This window comes from Capricornis sumatraensis, chromosome 21 (genome assembly GCF_032405125.1).
Source record: "Capricornis sumatraensis isolate serow.1 chromosome 21, serow.2, whole genome shotgun sequence".
In the NCBI taxonomy this organism is placed as follows: Eukaryota; Metazoa; Chordata; class Mammalia; order Artiodactyla; family Bovidae; genus Capricornis; species Capricornis sumatraensis.
The window spans coordinates 11165324-11186009 of record NC_091089.1 but is presented as its reverse complement, the minus strand read 5'-3'; the positions used below and the strand labels follow the sequence as shown (position 1 = coordinate 11186009).

The 20686-nt window shown below is 39.3% G+C and overlaps 1 protein-coding gene across 3 annotated transcripts in view; it reads right to left on the bottom strand.

The window, feature by feature from the left end:
• Window positions 1-783: 783 nt before the first annotated feature.
• TMX3 (thioredoxin related transmembrane protein 3) overlaps window positions 784-20686 on the bottom strand; it is a 37837-nt gene continuing 17934 nt past the window's right edge. For all 3 annotated transcript variants that reach the window (XM_068993554.1, XM_068993555.1, XM_068993556.1), the window contains 8 exons: window positions 18753-18819; window positions 17245-17343; window positions 15108-15165; window positions 14855-14908; window positions 11427-11483; window positions 6828-6957; window positions 5566-5634; window positions 784-4082 (listed from right to left, as the gene is read on the bottom strand). In XM_068993554.1, coding sequence (XP_068849655.1) covers window positions 3822-4082; window positions 5566-5634; window positions 6828-6957; window positions 11427-11483; window positions 14855-14908; window positions 15108-15165; window positions 17245-17343; window positions 18753-18819 — 795 coding nt within the window. In that variant the 3' untranslated portion in view covers window positions 784-3821. The remainder of the gene's footprint in view (window positions 4083-5565; window positions 5635-6827; window positions 6958-11426; window positions 11484-14854; window positions 14909-15107; window positions 15166-17244; window positions 17344-18752; window positions 18820-20686) is intronic.

Genomic DNA, 20686 nt, shown 5'->3' with positions numbered 1-20686 from the left:
TGAGCAGACAAATGCCACGATCCCCCTTAAATTATAAGAGGACGCCTTTTGCTGCTCCTTTGACACTGGGCTGCAGTCAGGAAGGCTGGCGCAGTAAAGCCTGGTGACGGACCTGGACGTGGGAGCCGGAACACAAATGGGTCATTCCTGCGCCAGAGACATTCTCACTAGGAGACATGCTCAAGGTGTATCCAGTGTGAAAAATACATGATCAAAATAAAGTTCTGTTTTTTCAATAATACTCTCCCCATTTGATGCTACTTTAGAGAAGAAACCTTGAGGCTCTAGATTTCTACTTTATTCACAGTGAGAGTGAGGTGCTAGATCTAAGACTACAATTTAGCAGTTGGATCAAGGACTCAAATCCAATTATTCTAGCTTTAAACTCTGCAATTAATACTTAATATGATCAGGTTTTACAAATACAAAATATATCAAACTCATGAATCTCAGGTTTTTCATCTTCTATATGAAAGAATTCATTAAAACCTGATCTCTATCAAATTTGTTTAAATTTTAAAAAACTATGTTTCTATAATTACAAACTTACAATTAACAAGAGGGAAAAAATTACTTTATGGAAGATGAGTCTCAACTGCCCTTTTTGCTTGCACAGAGAAAAATTTACATCCCAGACAACCAAAAGATAAATAGCAAAAATAAAATGGTTACGTTTTCAATTAATTTATTTAGAAAAACGAAGGTTTACAGTTGGTGCCTTAAGGCAGCAGATCAAGAATTCCACAAGTTAGTATTAATAATACAGACTTTCAAAAACCTTTATAGATTAGTCCAAAGTAGAAAATTATTTTCTGCCCACTCTTGGACTCAGACACATTCAGAAAAAATATATATTTATAAAAATAAAATGGTAAACCTAATCCCACCAATGAACTGATAGTCTTAATATCAGTTTGTCTGAACAACCTCTGTGTAATAAGAATAGCTGAGTGATTTTTCCCTGCCCTACCTCCATATCATATGAAGTGATGATGAAAATATTTACTTTTTGAAAAATCAAAAACATCCCTGAAACAAAACATAAGAAACAGTAAGAACAAATATCCGCTAAATAAAAACAGTATAACTAATTGGTTTACTATTCATACAGACCCGTCCGGACTCAGCCTCTAGACATCTGGCTCTTCATGTTATTTCTATCTACTTCAGACACCAGGGAGCACGTGTGAAGAAGAAAATGGAAATCCCCGGTCTAATCCACCTAGATTTCAGATGGCAGTTTCAGAAATATTAATGCATACAATGAAGCAAAAAGGACTGCCAGCTATAATGAAGTGCGCTGCTGATAAAAACACTCTCTCCCTGAAACATCTTTAAAAACTGTGAGCACCGGATTAAGCAACAGCAAGCATCTAGGATCCTGGATTTCCGAAGTTAGAGAACTTTATTGCAACTGAAAGAGAAGGCAGAAGTCCAGCTTACTAAAGGATATTCCCCCTACTGACATGATCACAGTAAGATTCGTCACTGAACTAGGATGTTCAGTGTATCTATGTTCTACAAGATTCATTACAAAACCTACCTTTTGAAGAAATTTTCCTAAAATGAAAACAGCATTCCTAATAAACCCTGCTATCACACTAAAGGGAAAACCATACTAGTGAGCAAAAATTTTCAATTTGTTTTGTGAAGATACTGTGACAGTTATCTTAGAAACAACTAAAAAGCAAAATTTTTTAAAAAAATCACTTACAAACCACCTATACTTTTTGTTTCCCCAACATCACATTTTGAAAACACAGAATATGAGGCAACTGTACAGAGTTGTGAAAAAAGTAACAAAGAACTAAGGCTTTAATAGATGAGAAAAATCTCAGAATACAAAGATCACTGAACTGTGTTGATACATACTAAGCGTTGCTCTTTTTCTTTTACCTGTTTTGCTGTTTAATTTATAGGTGTGCTTGACAAAAGACAAAACCACGCAGATGACAGACCTGATAGTGATAAACATGAAGAAAAAAGCCATGCCATTCTCACAACCTCCTCGTGTCGCTGGTAGTGGCTAAGCTGTAACTTCCCTACCAGGCTGAGCCCGAGGATCTGTGTTTAACTAAGACTTTCACAGCCACAAAACAAAACAAGCCTGACCACTGCCAACACTAATACCTATTTTCCAAAAGACTCACCTGTTACTCGTTAGAGAGAAATTTCCTTGTTAAATTAACAGTATTTATATTCAATTTCCATTTAAGACTACCATTTCATTCTAGTGTTTCCTGCAATTTCCTGTGACTGCCTATGTGCTTCCTTTATAAAAATGATAATGACGAAGTCTCAAATTTAAGAATAATTATTGTATACTAAAAGGGTACAAGAAAGCAAATTACTAGTGACTCCTTAGGACTTAAGACACAAGAACTTCAGGTTAGTGGTGATAAGCATGGCATCAGAGACAACCCCAGGCTGCCCTGGGGACTGCAGCCCTGAACATCTTCAGTATCAGGACCACAAATTACATACTTTTAACATGATGAAACATTTTAAAATGTTTAATAATTCAATGAATAACCACTCAAATTACAGTCACTTAATAAAAATCCTAAACTTAGTTAAAAAATAAAGGTCTCAAAAATAAGCTAATCTATGATAAACATACCATACTATTATTTTTAAAAAATACCAATTTTGCACATTACTTAGGATAGAATTCCTATGTTATTCCATTATGGAGAGATGAAGGGTCACAGGCTGAAATGGGTAACACCTGGGAGGATGGAGAAAGCAACTGGCAGATCTCTTTAATCACTGGACGTGAATTTTCTTCATAGGCTGATTATGTCACTCATTATGAACAGGCACACCCATAGCATAACAGATGTCAGTAAATTCTATATGTGTATATGTAGGTGTATATACATACACACACACACCCACACACATTAGATCATAAGTTACCATAAAGTTACTAAACCATAAACATAAAAATATGATATATATTACTTTTTAAAAAGCAGCAGGAGCTTTTTATCAGAGAAAAATTTTAGATGAAATCCTAATATATAAAACAGATAAACAAGAGTAGGCTGTTCTGCTAAAGCAGGGGAGGCAGGAGTAACAGAGAGCCCCGCCTTTCCCGCAGTGTTGGCTGAGACATTGACTCAGTGTCCCAGCCATCATCTGAAATCACTGATACAAGTAAATCCTGTTTACGCGGTGAAGATTAAACATAAGACAATATGGGCCCACAATATAGGCCCCTATGAAAGTTTTATAATGCAACTGAGTATAAAGGTAAAAAGTAACAGTTCCTCTCCTTTAAAAATAATAACAAAATAAAACCACTATGCTATAGAAAACCAAATTGTTTTCTCTCATAATCTTAATTTGATCCTTGGAAAAAGTTAGTAGTTCTCTTTAAAGTGCCTAAATTTCAGACTTAATTTTGTCCATATAAATCTTATCCAAAACAGAGAAGAATGCATGGTGGGAGGTGGAGGTGTTATTTTTCTCTATCACACATGTATCTTCTACCTGACTGGCCAATTTAAATATTCTGCCCAAGAATCTTAATTCTGTCACAGAATATTCAGATAGAGAAACATGCAAATAGAACTGGTCTGGTAGTACAACATCTACAAGGTAAACTCTGACGGAGTGTTTTAGACAAACTTTCCATCTCTTTGCTCCAAACATCTCCCCGTTTGTGGAAGGACTATTTTATAACCCATGCAGTTGATGTTAGCAAAATACAAATAACACGTTCTCTTCTGGAAAGGTCATGATTAAATGTCTAAATTCAATAAATAGACTCTTTTAATAATGTGAAATCCTATCGAACAGTCTATCCGAGTCGAGGCTCAATCCTTCTTCTTCTCTAGCACATCTTTGGGCTCCTGAGGGGCGGGCAGCGGAGACGCCCCACCCCGGGGCTGCGGGGGCTCCTGGGTCTCCTCCGACTCCGGGCCGTCGTCAGGCTCGCTCTTGGACACTTCGTACCGCTCCTCTATGTAGCCTCCGTCCGCGTCTGCCGTACAGATGCCGTAGCACATGATGCTGATGACGCCCAGGGGCAGGCCGAAGAGGAAGCAGCCCATCAGCGGGGAGCTCCTGAATATGGACTGTGGAGAAACAAGGAGGCCCCTGAGACGCCGCCTGATAGGAAACCAACAAGGAACCTGAAGGCCGCTACAGAGTTCCTCCTCCTGCAGCCCGCCAGCCTCCCTTTGGTTACAATGAATCAATGTCAGTTTTTCTGCAGTTAACTACCCCGTGAAAGACACTTTAGACATTTTATATCAGTGTATGTGAGTATGTGGAGTCAAGCTATCGCCAGCAAAAAAGGGCACCAAATCCTCCATTATCTTTTTTTTTTAATTGAAAATTTTTATTTTGTATTGGAGGATGGCCGACTAACAACGCTGCGGATAGTCTCAGGTAGACACCAATCCATTCCCTTTTCAAATGACATTTGTTTCCTCACATTAATCACAAAGCTCTTTGAGGTGGCTGTTATGTGCCAACAGCTTTACAGCCGTATCCTGGCTTGAGAAGGCTGATTATTTACCATAAGGAAGGTAAGACTCTCTTCACATAACATTTTTTACTTGTCTGATTAGAAATTTCTAAAATTAACTTAGTAATTTCCCTCAGATCCCAGAAAAGTAAAAGCAACGTGACTGAGTTTTTCAACTATCCTATAGTCTATGAATTGTGACTGTAACTCGAGAACTAAACAGACAAATTCAAAACAGAGCAGGGTCACTTGGGAGTGAGATAATGGAAAACGGCATCACAGAGTCAAGGTGCTGTGAGTAAGAACAAGGCAGGCCGGGGTCCAGTGTGGGCTCAGACCAAGGAGAAAATGTGAGACGGACAGAGAACGGTGACATGAGTCACTGGCCAAGGGAAGGAGAGTGATCAGCGCCGATCACTGCAGTAACACTAATATGCAGAGGTGCAGAGAGGACTTGGAGACAGGGCAGGAGGAAGTGAGCAGCAAACCACGTGGAGGCCAGTCACAGGCGTGTGACCAGGGCCCAAGCCATGGAAAGGTCACGACGAACGGATGGCACAGGAGTAGGTCAGGATTATTAGCAGCTACGTCCACCAGTGGAACATCAGTTCTGTTTTAGTTGCTTTAGGCCACAATGAATGAAAACACACATGGAGTAGCTCAAAATAGACAGTGAGAACTACATTTAAGGCTTCAACAAATTTAGGGCTACTCTGCAGTCAAGCTGACAGCTGAAGCTGGGATAGTAAGAGAGATTTCCTAGACTTCTCAGCAAGAGGGTTTCAGATCCAAGGACTGAGAAGGGTAGGAAGAGGACAGAAACTGAAAAACACCAAGTCATGCTCTTTAAGTTAAGCGATACTGAATTCCAGTTGCCTCACCAATCATACAGGAAAAAAACAACTGGAGAAACTTAATTTCCATTTGATCAGTATCTTTTCTTAACATAAATATGTACTAGATCTCATCTTGTAAGATGTATTTTTATCAAATCCTTTGAAACTCCATATTTTATTAACATCTTAGACAAAACTTATATCCCTATGTTCTCAATTATCAATGACACTAAACACACTGTCACAACTTACCACAACAGTAGATTTGGCATCAAATACTATTCGTTTCAATCTCTGCAAAATGCTGTCACCTCCTTGGGCCTTAAAGTTAACAGGAAGAAGCAAACTGTTATTTCAGTGCTATCATTTCATTCTTCTGTTAGGCAATCATTCTTACGATAGTAGGTCAAGAGTTGACCACAAAAGATTACGCGGAGCACCTGAGAGTCGTGGAGTAAACCTTCCTGGTCTTTCCGTCCCTCCTTGCTTCTGTCCTCCTGTATGAACACGGCCTGACTCACCTCTGAAAACGCGTCCTCCCTAGCACTCTGGTGCAGGCCCGCCCCATTTCTGAGTTTAGCTGAGCGTGGTCAGAGCTGCTGCAGGGTATCTTTCCTGTCCTACTGGGTATCTCTCCTGTCCTACAGGGAGAGCCTCCCTGGTGATGAAACCCAAAGGGAAAGAGGGCTGGAGGGCAGACGGGGCACAGTTCCTGAAGGAAACCCACCCAGTTCCCGTATTCAGCACCCTCTGAAGTCTTGTTCCCTCCCCGAATCTCACCAACTGACACAAAAGGGCTCTCACTCACACAGGTGAGCCTCACTTGAACAACTCCTACCTTTACAAACATAAAACTCCTACTATGTGGTTAAGAGTGTTCCCAAAGAAGAAATACTTGTTACTCTGTGAGCCAACATTCAAATACAGTTTGTATAAAGCTGAAACCAGTCTCACAAAATAATTAAGCTTCATGAAAGCACAAAAGTTTCATATTTTCTCTTAAAATAAGTTTAGATTATCCATTCATCATTCTGAGAAATGTTTTATAGAATTCTATTTGGAATAGTCCACTCAGGCTGGTTCTAAATACATTTCCTGATCTTTTAAAGAAACTGTGGCTTTATTCACAGTTTTTTAAAGAAAACTAATCCAAGTGACTTTATTCAACTGTATTTGTGAATCCAGATAATAAGAATTGTTTAGTTCACGATCAGACGGCTCTGTCCCCCACAGACCTCTCAGCCTCCAGAGCCCCAACTCTGACTCTACATCTCAAGGACGTCCCCGTCACTATGACAACCGGACATGCCCACCTAACAGTGTCCCGCCCATCAGTGCCCTTGCCACTGACAGCCTGCGGAACTGATTCCACCTACAGTGAGAGAGAACTGGGGAGGAGAGAGGTCTGCCCCACCCGGGGGAGGCCGAATCATCATCTCAGAATCGGAGGAAAAGAACTCATTTCTCCTCTACGTCCTCCCATCACCCCTTTGAAATTACAGTGAACAACTCACATATACTGTGCCATCCAAGATGTTATTAATGAACTGGACCATGTCTTCTGCATTTTTAATCTGTCTATCTAGTAAAAAGTACTGTTGGTTTGAAGTATTCAGTACAACCACAGTTGGGACTTTCAATTCACTGAAAATAAAAAAAAACAGAGAAGTCAAAATACATGTTAAACACAGAGACAACAAATATTCTGATGTTTGAATTAAATCCAAATAACTAAAAATACAAAAGGGAGCTATAATGGTTTTGCCTTCCCTCTGTTTATATAATTTCAAATTATGCATCAATTTAAAAAATAGCTAAATTAACATTTATGAGAATTGCTAGCATACAATATCAGACAGCTAAATATTCATGATTAAACCTAAAGATAAAAGTAAGTATGTATGAAGTGCCCATTTCTGGGCAGTATAATTCCTTACACAAGTCTATATTAAATACCATCACTGTTAATCACACACAGCCCACTTCAGTTGAAATGTTGTCTCCAGAGTCACTCCTGTGGTCCACTCTGATGCTTTCCCACAATGCGGCTTAAAGCTAATATTTTTCATTTAAAAGTAAATAAAGGTGGGGGAGTTTGAGTAAACTCCGGGAGTTGTTGATGGACAGGGAGGCCTGGCATGCTGCAGTCCATGGGGTCGCAAAGAGTCACACACGACTGAGTGACTGAACTGAACTGAACTGAAAAGAGGGGGGACTTTTCTTGTAAAAGAAGTTAAATGAGAAAATTCAAGTTAAATATCCAGCACATCCCTTGTACAGAACAGTGGTTCAATAAACATGATTCCAAAGCCTCTCAACTTGCCACCACCCCACAGTACAATCACCCATCCTCCTGGGTGCTCCAAGGACACACTAGATGTCAATTCAGTTTGCAGACAAAAACCGTAACATAATATTACTAATGTGTCATTTACTTCAAATAATTTTTATCTTTTTCCCTTCAAGGATAGGACTCTGCACAATTATAGAAAGGGGCTTCATTCTGTGCGCTACCTACGCATCAGGTTACGGTTAGTCATGTGTCTATTTGGATCAGTTCATGGCTATTCGTGTGTCTCCTATTATGCAAAAGCACACAGCTCTACAGTACAAACAATTCACAGCCCTGTATGATCACCACATGAGTAACCAAGTCCAGGAGGCTGCTTTCTTGCTTAATAATCCTCGACCCCTCCCCACACCACATGCTGCTCCCAGGAAGACAATGTGCGCTTCTTTGCGTGTCTCCATGATCGCCACGAGCAGAGGATCTACCTGCCAAGTATGGGGATGACAGGGAGGCGAGGCCTGGACCTAAGTGGCAGCCTGGAGCCACGTGGAACTGTGCCCAGACAAGGTTAGCGAAGCCCAGACAAGCGAGAGAGAATAAATGATTACTGTTTTACACCAATGGGTACTAGGGTACTTTATTATCCAGTATTATTAGGCAATAATTAACTGTGTAATTAAAAAAAAAAATCTTAGCTTCATTCTTGTTCACAAAAACAGGAAACAACTTTCTGACTTATAGCAATTATCATTATATTACATCAGTAGCAAAGTTCTATTTTTATGGAATGAATTAAGAACCTGGTCTTCCTACAAAAATATACTTTATGAAGAAATTAAAATACACAGCTGAACTAGAAACAATATTTTCTGAGACAATTCAATTCGAATATCAATGAAAAATAACCCCTCATCCTATCTCACAGACACCTAATACAAAATAATTTAACACGCCAAAGGTCTGAGAGGACCCTATTTCCTTGGAGAAAAAGTAAAAAACATAGTCAAAGCTACCGTGTTAAACTATCATGTAATATCATATATTTTGCCCTAAGTTAAAAACTTCTAGGCATAAATACTGATTAACGTATGTGTCAGTACTGATGGTACAGTGGTGAGGAGCTTCTGGAGTTAGAGAGGTCTGGATTCAGGGCCTGGGTCTCTTTGACTTACTTGCTGGGCATCATTTGGCTTATTAGTTAACTTTCTTGAGTTTCTTCTAAGAAATTTCAATTTTCTCATCTATATAAAATGGAAAGAATAATAGTACTTACACCTTACTGAGTTGGCGTAAAAGTCAGAAAATGCAGGCTGACCACCCAGTCCAGTGTTGGTCACAGAAGTGCTCATTGAGGACTTTGAATTACTACATAACCATCATTATATGCTTTCTCTCTTCTCTCAAAAAAAAAAAAAAAAAAAAAAGTACAAACTTCTAACCATAGCAGTAGCAAAACTTCTACTATCACATAACTCATGTTAGAAATAATACTGAAGGAATGTCCATCCATCTCTAGAAATTCTGAGTATTACCCAGAATCAAGGCGATGTTTATCAGGCGCAAACTGCTTTGGCCTCTTGCTCACAATGTTTTACTGCATCACTTTACTGGCTTGCCTCCAAGAACATTATAAAAAGTTGTTGTATTGAAATCCTGACTATATGCAGTATTACAAAATCCTACTAAAACATATTTCTATTGTAATATGGGGCTTCCCCAGTGGTGCATGGTAAAGAATCCACTTGCCAATACAGGAGACACAGGTTTGACCTCTGGGTTGGGAAGATCCCCAGGAGGAAGAAATGACAACCCACTCCAGTGTTCTTGTCTGGAGAATCCCATGGACAGAGGAGCTTGGTGAACGACCATCCATCCATGAGATCTCCAAGAAATGGACATGACTGAGCACATCATAATGTGTCCCCTTTATAAGATTACACAGCATAGCAATTTCTCTTACATCTCTACAAGGTCAACCAAACTCCTATAAGCAACAGTCATTTTATAGGTGATGGGAAATATGTAAACCATGTTTTTATACTTTGTATTGAGTATTAAAAATTCAAGTAAGTACCTTTAATAATTGTATAGATATTTTATTTTATTTTCCTTTGTCTTGATTTCTTCATTATGTATTAAATCTGGTACTTTGTATCTTTGGTAAACCCTCTCAAATTCTTACTAGAATAAGGATAATGAATTGCTTAGAAATGAACAAAGCTACTTTACTTTGTAGTTTTAAGATTATTAAGACGTTTGCTTCCTGGAAGAAAAGCTGTGACAAACCTAGACAGCCTATTAAGAAGCAGAGACACATCATTTTACCGACAAAAGTCAAAGCTATGGTTTTTCCAGTAGTCATGCATGGATGTGAGAGCTGGACCATAAGGAAAGCTGAGCACCAAAGAAGTGATACTTTTGAACTGTGGTGTTGGAGAAGACCCTTGGACTGCAAGATCAAACCAGTCAATTCTAAAGGACATCAATCCTGAATATTCCTTGGAAGGACTGATGCTGAAACTCCAATACTTTGGCCACCTGATGCAAAGAACTGACTCATTTGAAAAGACCCTGATACTGGGAAAGATTGAAGGCAGGAGAAGGGGATGACAGAGGATGAGATGGTTGGATGGCATCACCGACTCAATGGACAAGAGTTTGAGCAAGCTCCAGGAGCTGGTGATGGACAGGGAGGCCTCGTGTGCTGCAGTCCATGGAGGCCAAAGAGTCAAGCACCTGAACTGAACCGAACTTTGTAATTTTAGGCTCTGGAGGGATTTCCCCATTTTCACACCTGTGCTCTTTTTAAGAACCATTTTCCAAACACTCGTGTGTCTGTCTATTGCTCCCTGCCTGAAATGACCTCTCTGCGTTCTTCATTCAGCTACCTTCTCATTCCTTAGAACTGCTCTTAATTACTGCCTTCTCTGGCAAGCATTTTCTGAGCCCCTGCACCTTCTGTGCATCAGGATGAGGGCAGCAGTGGGCATCTCTCACGTTCTCAGACAGTCTGCAACCATCATCCTGTCTAACCCAGCAAACTGGAAACATCTGAAGACGGGGACTCCATAATCTACTCACTTTTTTGCATCAACAGTGCAGTGCCAAACACAGCATGTGACGTACAGCAAATACTCACTAAATGTCCACTGAATCAAACAGGCTTTCATTTGAAATTTATTAATTTGGTATAGGTTTGGTAAATGGTTTCTAATATCAACTTTCTGAAGTGACAAATCATATCTTAATACCATAAGCATAATCAGTATTATTTTAAAACTGCATAGTTTTCCTCTAAAGTTAAGTCTGTTAAAATAAATTCTTTAGAATAGTAATTAATCCCTGAATGCTAAAAATTTTCTAATTAAGTTTTATTTATTAAAACTGAACTAAGGTGCATATTAGAAACTACAAACTTTACAAATTTTTGAATGATGATATTCTTTCCAAAATACTATGTCATCAACATTAAAATGGCAGTATATTTTTAGAATAGAGAATTTTAAAGTTTATTAAGTTTCAAATACAGATTTTAAAAACTAAAGTAAAATATTTAATGGGAATGTATCTTTACTAACATATACAAAGGTTTGCTTTCTTTCAGCTATTAGTCCTTTTGCCTGTCTTTGAAAAACAGAAATCTAAAAACTGATAGTCAGGAATGCCCTGGTGGTCTGATGGTTAGGACCCCACACTCCTACTGCAGGGGGCATGCATTCAAACATTGATCGCAGAACTGAAATCCTGTAAGCCACACAGTGTGGCCAAAACAACAAAGAAGAGTTGGTAGCAAAATCACTGAGTCATTTAGCATTTTACTTACTCCATCAGCAAGGTATTTATATAGTCATTTCCATCCATATGGCCAAACTGAAAATCCCTATCAACAACCAAAAAGAAGAGAGATAAAGAGAGCAATATTAAATACAAAACAAGAATAAATACAAAGCACTCAATTTATTGTTTGCTAAGCATGTAAATACTGTAAACATATAACATATAAATTATATACAATAAATATTAAAAGGTGTCAATTCTACTGGCTTTGGAGATACAAACACGACATAACAAGCAAATTTTAAGACATTTCTATTTTGTTTCATACTATGCAATAGGAGAAATATATATATATATAAAATTGACACATCATTAAGAGACTCAGCATAAAAAAGGTATAATAAGCAAGTAATGTGACAGATTTACACTGTCTTATGACAGTAACAAACTGACTCAGCACACAGGAAAAATACCACCTATTTTTTAGGTTCCATTTTCTTTGAGTTCTTGTTAAATTCATCATCTTTCTGCATCTGACTTGTGGCTGCTCACTGAACTGTACCTCAAATGCATGACTAAACAGGCAATCTCATTTTACTGGGCTTTGCTTTACTGTAGTTCCCAGATTGGAGAAGGCAACGGCGACCCACTCCAGTACTCTTGCCTGGCAAATCCCATGGATGGAGGAGCCTGGTGGGCTGCAGTCCATGAGGTCACTAACAGTCAGACATGACTGAGTGACTTCACTTTCACTTTTCACTTTCATGCATTGGAGAAGGAAATGGCAACCCACTCCAGTGTTCTTGCCTGGAGAATCCCAGGGACGGGGGAGCCTGGTGGGCTGCCATCTATGGGGTCGCACAGAGTCAGACACAACTGAAGTGACTTAGCAGCAGCAGCAGCAGCAGTTCCCAGATAGTATGCTTTTTTCTTTTTTTTCCCCTTAACAAATTGAAGGTTTCTGGCAACTCCATTGAGTAAGTCTATCAGTGCTATTTTACCAACAGTATTTGCTTATTTTGTGTTACATTTTTCGTAATTCTCAATATTGCAAACTTTTTCATTATTTTTATATCTGCTCTGATGATCCGTGGGCAGTGATCTGTAATGTTACTGCTGTGATTTGGTGGTGCCATGAACTGTGTCCATGTAAGACTTCCACTTTAAGTAATAAATGTAATGTGTGTTCTGACTTCTCCAACAACCAGCCATTGTCCCATCTCTCTCTCTCTCCTCTGGCCTCCCTGTTCCCTGAGACACAACAATGTTGAAATCAGATGGCCCTACAATGGCCTCTGAATGTTCAAGTGAAAGAGTCCCATGTCTCTCACTTTAAATCAAAAGCTATAAAAGATCCAGTTCAGAAAGGGAGGGAAGTTGAAGGTTGAGATAGGCTGAAAGCTAGGCCTCTTACAGCAAAACAGTCAGCCAAGTTGCAAATGCCAAGGGAAAGTTCTTGAAGGAAATTAAAGGTGCTATTCCAGTGAATACACAAATGGCAAGCAAGTAAAACAGCCTTATTACTGATACGCAGAGTTTTGAGGTTTCTGGATAGAAGATCAAAGCAGCTACAACATTTCCTTAAGCCAAAGCCTAACCCAGAGCAAGGCCCTAACTCTCTTCAGTTCTATGGAGGCTGAGAGAGGTGAGGAAGCTGGGAAGAAAATTTGAAGCCAGCAGAAGGTGGTTTATTAGACTTAAGGACAGAAGCCTTCTGCATAACAGCAAAGTGCAAGGTAAGGCAATAAGAGCTGATGTAGAAGCCACAGCAAGCTATCCAGAAGATCCAGCTCAGATCATTAATGAAGGTGGCTGCATTAAACTAGAGATTCTCAGAGTAGATGAAACAGCCTTCTATCGGAAGAAGATGCCATCTAGGACTACTGGAGCTAGAGAAGAGACATCTATGCCTGGCTTTCAAACCTTCAAAGGACAGGCTGACTCTCTTGTTAGGGGCAAACATAGTTTGTGACTCTAAGTTGAAACCAATGTTCATTAATCATTTTAAAAATATTAGAAGTCTTTAAGAATTATGCTAAATCTACCCTGCCTTTTTATGACAACGTAGCCTGGATACAGCATATCTATTTACAACATGGTTTAATAATATTTTAAGGCCTACTGTTGAGACCTACTGCTCAGAAAAAAAAAAAAAAGATTCCTTCAAACTATCTGCTTGTTGACAATGCACTTGGGTCCCCCAAGAGCTCTGATGGAGAGATACCATGAGATGAATATTGTGTTCCCTCCTGCTAACGTTAACACAACACTTATTCTGCAGCCCCTGGATCAAGGAGTCATTCTGACTCTCAAGTCTTATTAGGGAAGAAGCACATTTCCTAAGGCCACAGCTGCCACAAACAGTGACAGATCTGGTGGGTCTGGGCAGAGTCAACTGCAAACTTCCAGCAGGGAGTCACAATCCTATATGCCACTGAGAGCATTCATGATTCATGGGGAGAGGTCAAGTATCAACACCAAGAGGAGTTTGGAAGAAGCAGATTCCAACCCTCATGGACCATTCTGAGTCATTCAAGATTTCAGAGAAGGAAATGACTACAGATGTAGTGAACAGTCAGAAAACTAGATTAGGAATGGAGCCTGAACTGCTACAATCCTGTGATAACATATGAGTGGATGAGGAGTTGCTTCTTATGGATGAGCAGAGAAAGCGGTTCCAGGAATCTACTCCTGGGGAAGAGGTTTCGAAGACTGTTGAAATCACAACATTTAGTGGACTCAGAATATTACATAAATTTAGCTGACAAAGGAGCAGGGTTTGAGAGGATCCCTTCAGATTCTGAAAGATGTTCTACTGTGGGCAACATGCTGTCAACGCTATGGAGAAATTGTTCAGGAAAGGAAGAGTTGATCCATGAGGCAGATGTTATTGTTCTATTTTTAGAAAAAGCCACGGCCACCCTAATCTCAACCACCCTGGGCTGGTCAGCCAGCAACCTTCAACACGGGGGCAACCTTCCACCAGCAAAAAGATTACAGCTCACTGAAGGATCGGGTGATGACTGGTATTTTTAAAGTATGGACATTTTTTCAGACACAGTGCTGCTGCACACTTAACAAACCACAGTATATATCAGAACATAACTTTTATATGTACTAGGGAAACAGAAATTTCGTGTGACTTGCTGTATTGCAGTGGTCTGAGGCCAAGTCCGCAACACCTCTGAAATATATGCTTGTATATGGGCATGTTTTCTTACCACACACTTACCCTAAATCCTAACAAGACGGAGGTATGATTCAAATTAGAAGGTTTTTTTTTTCCTAACTTATAAGACATATATCAATAAACTTCAACTCCAAATAATTCATAATGAAATGCAACATGCTGTAATTCATTTCAGCTCCTTGATTCATCTTTGAAAGTATGGAATACTCCTTACTTTTGCTTTACTGTATTACAAAACATAATGAAACAAAGATAATGGAGCTTTCCAGAATGCAAACACCTACCTGTGAAACTGGTCTCTGTAATCTCTAGCAACTTCCTGAATAATTGATTTTAATCTGTAAGAAAATAAAAAACACATGAACATTCCATCTTGTCAACTTGAAAAAATAAAATTATTCAATTATAGTATCTGCTGCTTTATCTAATGTTTAACACTGCAGGAAAAGTAAGATACCATATCAAGTTTATCTGAAGGCCATGTAAAGTCTGAACTGGATGATAGCTGAAGCTTAAAACTATTTCAAGGCACTATACCTGGTATGTTCAACTGATGTATTTTTCTCATCAATTACTGCAATAGCCACAAGCTTTCCTGAAATGAAGAATGACATATATAAATTCAATAATCCTAATTATACAAACTTTCCAATTACTGTACTTACAAACAGGAAAACAGTATATAGCTTCTAAATCCAATTCCAATTATTTTAAACATATTATGTTTAACAGAGTGAAACCCTGAATTATTTTTAACATCAAGTGATAAATTCCAACCTACCTCCCACCCCCAATATCAACTAATGAGTGAAAGTCGCTCAGTTGTGTCCGACTCTTTGCAATAAAGAGTATGTCAAGGCTGTATATCGTCACCCTACTTATTTAACTTATATGCAGAGTACATCATGAGAAACGCTGGGCTGGAGGAAGCACAAGCTGGAATCAAGATTGCCGGGAGAAATATCAATAACCTCAGATATGCAGATGACACCACCCTTATGGCAGAAAGTGAAGAACTAAAGAGCCTCTTGATGAAAGTGAAAGTGGAGAGTGAAAAAGTTGGCTTAAAGCTCAACATTCAGAAAACGAAGATCATGGCATCTGGTCCCATCACTTCATGGGAAATAGATGGGGAAACAGTGGAAACAGTGTTAGACTTTATTTTTCTGGGCTCCAAAATCACTGCAGATCGTGATTGCAGCCATGAAATTAAGACACTTACTCCTTGGAAGAAAAGTTATGACCAACCTAAACAAGCGTGTTAAAAAGTAGAGACATTACTTTGCCAACAAAGTTCTGTTTAGTCAAGGCTATGGTTTTTCCAGTGGTCATGTATGGATGTGAGAGTTGGACTATAAAGAAAGCTAAGCGCCGAAGAATTGATGCTTTTTAACTGTGGTGTTGGGGAAGACTCTTGAGAGTCCCTTGGACTGCAAGGAGATCCAACCAGTCCATCCTAAAGGAGATCAGTCCTGGGTATTCATTAGAAGGACTGATGATGAAGCTGAAACTCCAGTACTTTGGCCACCTGATGCGAAGAGCTGACTCATCTGAAACTCATCCTGGCAACGGGAAAGATTGAGGGCAGGAGGAGAAGGGGACAGCAGAGGATAAGATCGTTGGATGGCATCACCGACTTGATGGACACGGGTTTGGGTGGCCTCGGGGAGTTGGTGATGGACAGGGAGGCCTGGAATGCTGAGTGCGGTTCACAGGGTCACAAGAAGTTGGACATGACTGAGCGACTAAACTGAACTGAACTGGACTATACAGTCCATGGAATTCTCCAGGCCAGAATACTGGAGTGGGTAGCCTTTCCCTTCTCCGGGAGATCTTCTCAACCTAGAGATAGAACCTAGGTCTCCTCAACTGCAGGCAGATTCTTTACCAGCTGAGTCAGAAGGGAAGCCCAAGAATACTAGAGAGGGTAGCCTATCCCTTCTCCAGTGGATCTTCCCGACCCAGGAACTGAACTGGGGTCTCCTGCATTGCAGGCAGATTCTTTACCAACTGAGCTATCAGGAAAGCCCCAATAATGGTAAATATTTAACAATTCACATACTCAAACTGCATTCCTTCACACAACTCACATGATGAAAATAAGTATTTTGTTGAAAATTAATACAAACTAACAAAGCACTTCTCCCTAACACTTACGTGGCTGGCTTCCTATAATTTTTGTAGTACATCTATTTGAGACCATTCAGCTAGTTTCTTGCAGCTTTCTTTTCGCATCTATATTTATATTTGCTTTGCTTATCATTTTTGAGTATGTAACTTCAAGAAACCATGCCAACCTGACACCCTTATTTTACACACAAGTAGAAGTGTGCTTTCAAAGGTTGTAATAACTTGTATTCCAAATTCTATTACGAAATCAGTCTTCTGAGGACAGGTTTCTGGTGGTTATTTTTTTCTTATTTCCTTATTATCCAGGCTCTGTTTTCCCTGTCACTATTGATTCTTTAACGAACCCTTTCTAGCTAATCTTTATTCCACATGTATGTTCTTTGGTAATATTCATCTATATTCTCATAAAGTTGAACTGGCATTCAGGTCTGAAAGAAGGAATGATATTATGAAATAGAAATTAAAAACTCATTTCCTACAGATTTATGTAATCAGTTAAGGAAAAGCTTTGTAGAGTGATGGAGAGTTGTACACATGCTGTTACCAGTGTCTCCAAGTTCATACAAGAGGAAGCCGTCCATCGTAAGGTAATTCTGAAACCTCTCCCTGTTGATCCAAGATGACAGATCACCATCTTCATACTCTTTAAAACAAAGTTAATAAATTAGAGTGTAAATATGACATTAAAATGTTTACAATGTTTAAGCTAGCAATATTTATAAAATGCCTGACACAGGACCATAATCTTAAATTCATAAATTTCATTTTTAGAAAGCTATTCGAAGCAAACAATCAAATGTAAAAAAAGGATTAATATACAAAACACTCCATCATTACCACATCATTAACACAGCAAAAGATAAATAAATAATAATACAGGAAATAACTGAAATACCCTAAACAAGAAGTAATTTAAATCATTACAGTACACACTGAGGAAAACCATTTATAGATTTTTTAAAATTACAATAATTAAGGGGTAAAGCAGGTGACAAAATAATACATGACTGTAATACTGCAAAAAATGAAGTATGTAAGAAAACTCACAGAATGATACAATGAAGGGATATATATATATACTCCTACTAAATAGTTTTCCTGGGCTGATGATTATTCTTGGATGATGTACTTATGGACAATATTTTACTCTAATTTCTTTGCTCTTCTGTATTTTATGACATTCTTTTTCTTATGTAAAACAAAATCACATATAATGTCAAACATAGTATTTTAGCCCTTTTCTAATATCATATACTTCCTCTGACAGGAAATATCCAAGAGAATTATGTCCTGATTAGAAGTCTGAAAAATGATCACAACTGCATGAAACAGCAGCTGATGGAAGATTGGATTGGATTTGTAGGAAGATTGGATTTTATTGACTTCTTGAAAGATGTGCTTTTTTGGTCACTTGCTAAACAGAACATTTTCAAGTTATCACACCTATAAAATAAGTAATATAGTGCAAACCTGAAAGTATTAATGGATTCAGATTGATGACTTAGGAGAGTACACATAAAACTAGAAGTTGAATACTGAGTCACAATCTCCACTCCAGGTCAAATTTTCTAAAGATTATACACGAAAGTGATAAACCTAAAACTCATTAAGAATTATACCACTCCCCCTGAGCTTTATCTCCATGCTCCTGACATTATCAACAACAATGAAAAGGCAGGATAAGCAGGCTTCACTGTGGAAGGGTGGCTTATTTCTTCCACTTCTTTGTGTGTCTCAAATGTCAGACCCTTTTAAAATGAATTCTGCACATTTTAAAGTAATGTAGAGAAACTGCATAGGGCTCATTTATAAAGAAGGCAAATGATCTGATTTAAAAAAAACAAAAAGAAATTTATTGTAAGGAAACTCAGAATGAAAGACCACTGAGCGGAAAACATGAAGCTGAAGGGTAAGAAAAATCCAGCAGTCACTGAACTAATGGGTTTTGTAAACAGTAGGTGCATCTGACGTCAACATCTAAGGCATGTAATAGACACGGCATTTTAATTATAAGCTGTTTTGTTTTACACCAGTTAAAATGCTGGAACTTACCATCATAAACAAAATAGGTTTCATCTTTGAAAACAAGCACGGCAGGCATCTCTTTCAGGGTCACATACTGCATAAACCAGAAGAGTAAATGAGTTTGACAGTTAAAAATCTTCCGTTGGTCACCATGAGTTTTAAAAGCATTGAAAGATACTTGGGGGAAAACTCACAATGCTAACAAAAAAGTTACAAATGGTTAAAAAGAACACAGTCAATCTCAAGCTCATCTAGTGACTAGACTTGTTACCTCTTGATCCATCCCCTGGTACGTGCCCTGTCTGCTATGGAGGAACCATGGAATATTCTTAGAGGTGCTAACAGACAAAGATATCACAAGAAGTGGGGTCCAGGCGGCACACTGAAATGGCAGAGGAGCTGGGGCAGAGGTAGGGGCAGCACAGGCCCGTCCTCCCCCCAGCTCCCAGGCTGTGTGACAAAGACTCCATCACCGCACCTGTGAGTCGGCTTCCTGTGCCTCCAGGATGCATCACCACCTCACCGGAGAGTAAGAGATGCTAACATATGGGAAAGGTGAGAGTGAGCTTAGACAGTAACCTGGTTCATGAATGAGAACTCATAATGGCAATAAATAAGAAAAAATTCATTCAGTGGGTGCCTGCTTCTTAGCCCTGTGCTGTGCTTAGTCATGTCTGACTCTGCGACCCCAGGGACTGCAGCCCACCAGGCTCCTCTATCCATGGGGATTCTCCAGGCAAGAATACTGGAGTGGGTTGCCATGCCCTCCTCCGGGGGATCTTCCCAACCCGGGGATTGAACCCAGGTCTCCTGCATGGCAGGCAGATTCTCTACCCACTGAGCTACCAGGGGAGCTGTGTTGTACTAATTTCAAAAGAGAAAAATTATAGCAGAGAAATCAGCATCAGAGCAGGAAAGATGTAACTTGGGTAAGCCACAGAGAATTACTATGTGAGTGTGGTAATGCTGAACCTAACAATGGACAAATCAGTAGATGACTATTACAATAAAAATAATAAAAGAAGGACAGCTGTCCTGGACAGATTAAAAGGGAGGGCGGTATGTCTCAGGTGATGCAGCATGATCTGGTTACAATGCATTAAAAAATGCCACAGCACCATGAAGACAGCCACTGAAGGGCAGCAGTAAAGCTCTCAGGAGAGGCTCTGCCATCAAGCACGCCGCTAGTCACCCATCCACACTGATGCTCTCGGAGCATTTCAGAACATCCCGCGCCCCTCCCTTCCAAGGGCATCCCTGAGTGAGCCATTCCCTGAGATCACACACCAGTGAGCCACCTGTCCCCATTACTCCTCTGAAACCGTTTCTCTTAAAACCACCAACAACCTCCAAGGTAACAAACACCACTGTTACTCCCTCTCCTCATCTTGGTGTTTCACAAGCATCTCGCACAACTGGCCACTCTTCTCTTACACACCTTGTATCCTGGCTTCCCTTTCACCTTGTTTTCCTATTTTACTGGTGAGTTTTTCTCATTATTCTCTGCTGTCTTTCAGACCTGGGACCTTTTACCGACCACCCTCCTCAAATTTGCACTCCACGTTTGAGAAGTTTATTTTATTATTTATGCAGCTATGACTTAACTCCCAACCCTTATATCCAACAACTTATTTGATGTTTGTACCTGGATGCTTAATATGTCAACTTAAAATAAACCTTCAAAACTCAATCATTCCTCCCATACTCTTAACTTGTTCCTTCCCCAGTATTCCCAAGCTCATAAGTAACACCACCATCTACCTACCCAGTTGCTCAAACCAAAAACCTAGAGTCATCCTTTTATTAAATTACTAAAGCACATCTTTATTTTGCAATTGAACAATTCAAAGTCACAGCTAGAGTTTTTTCATGTTTGAACCTAAACAACTTATTTCTCAATCAAAGTGAATTGCAACCAAGAGAACACGTATGACTTCTTATTCATCTCTTTTCCTCTAGGG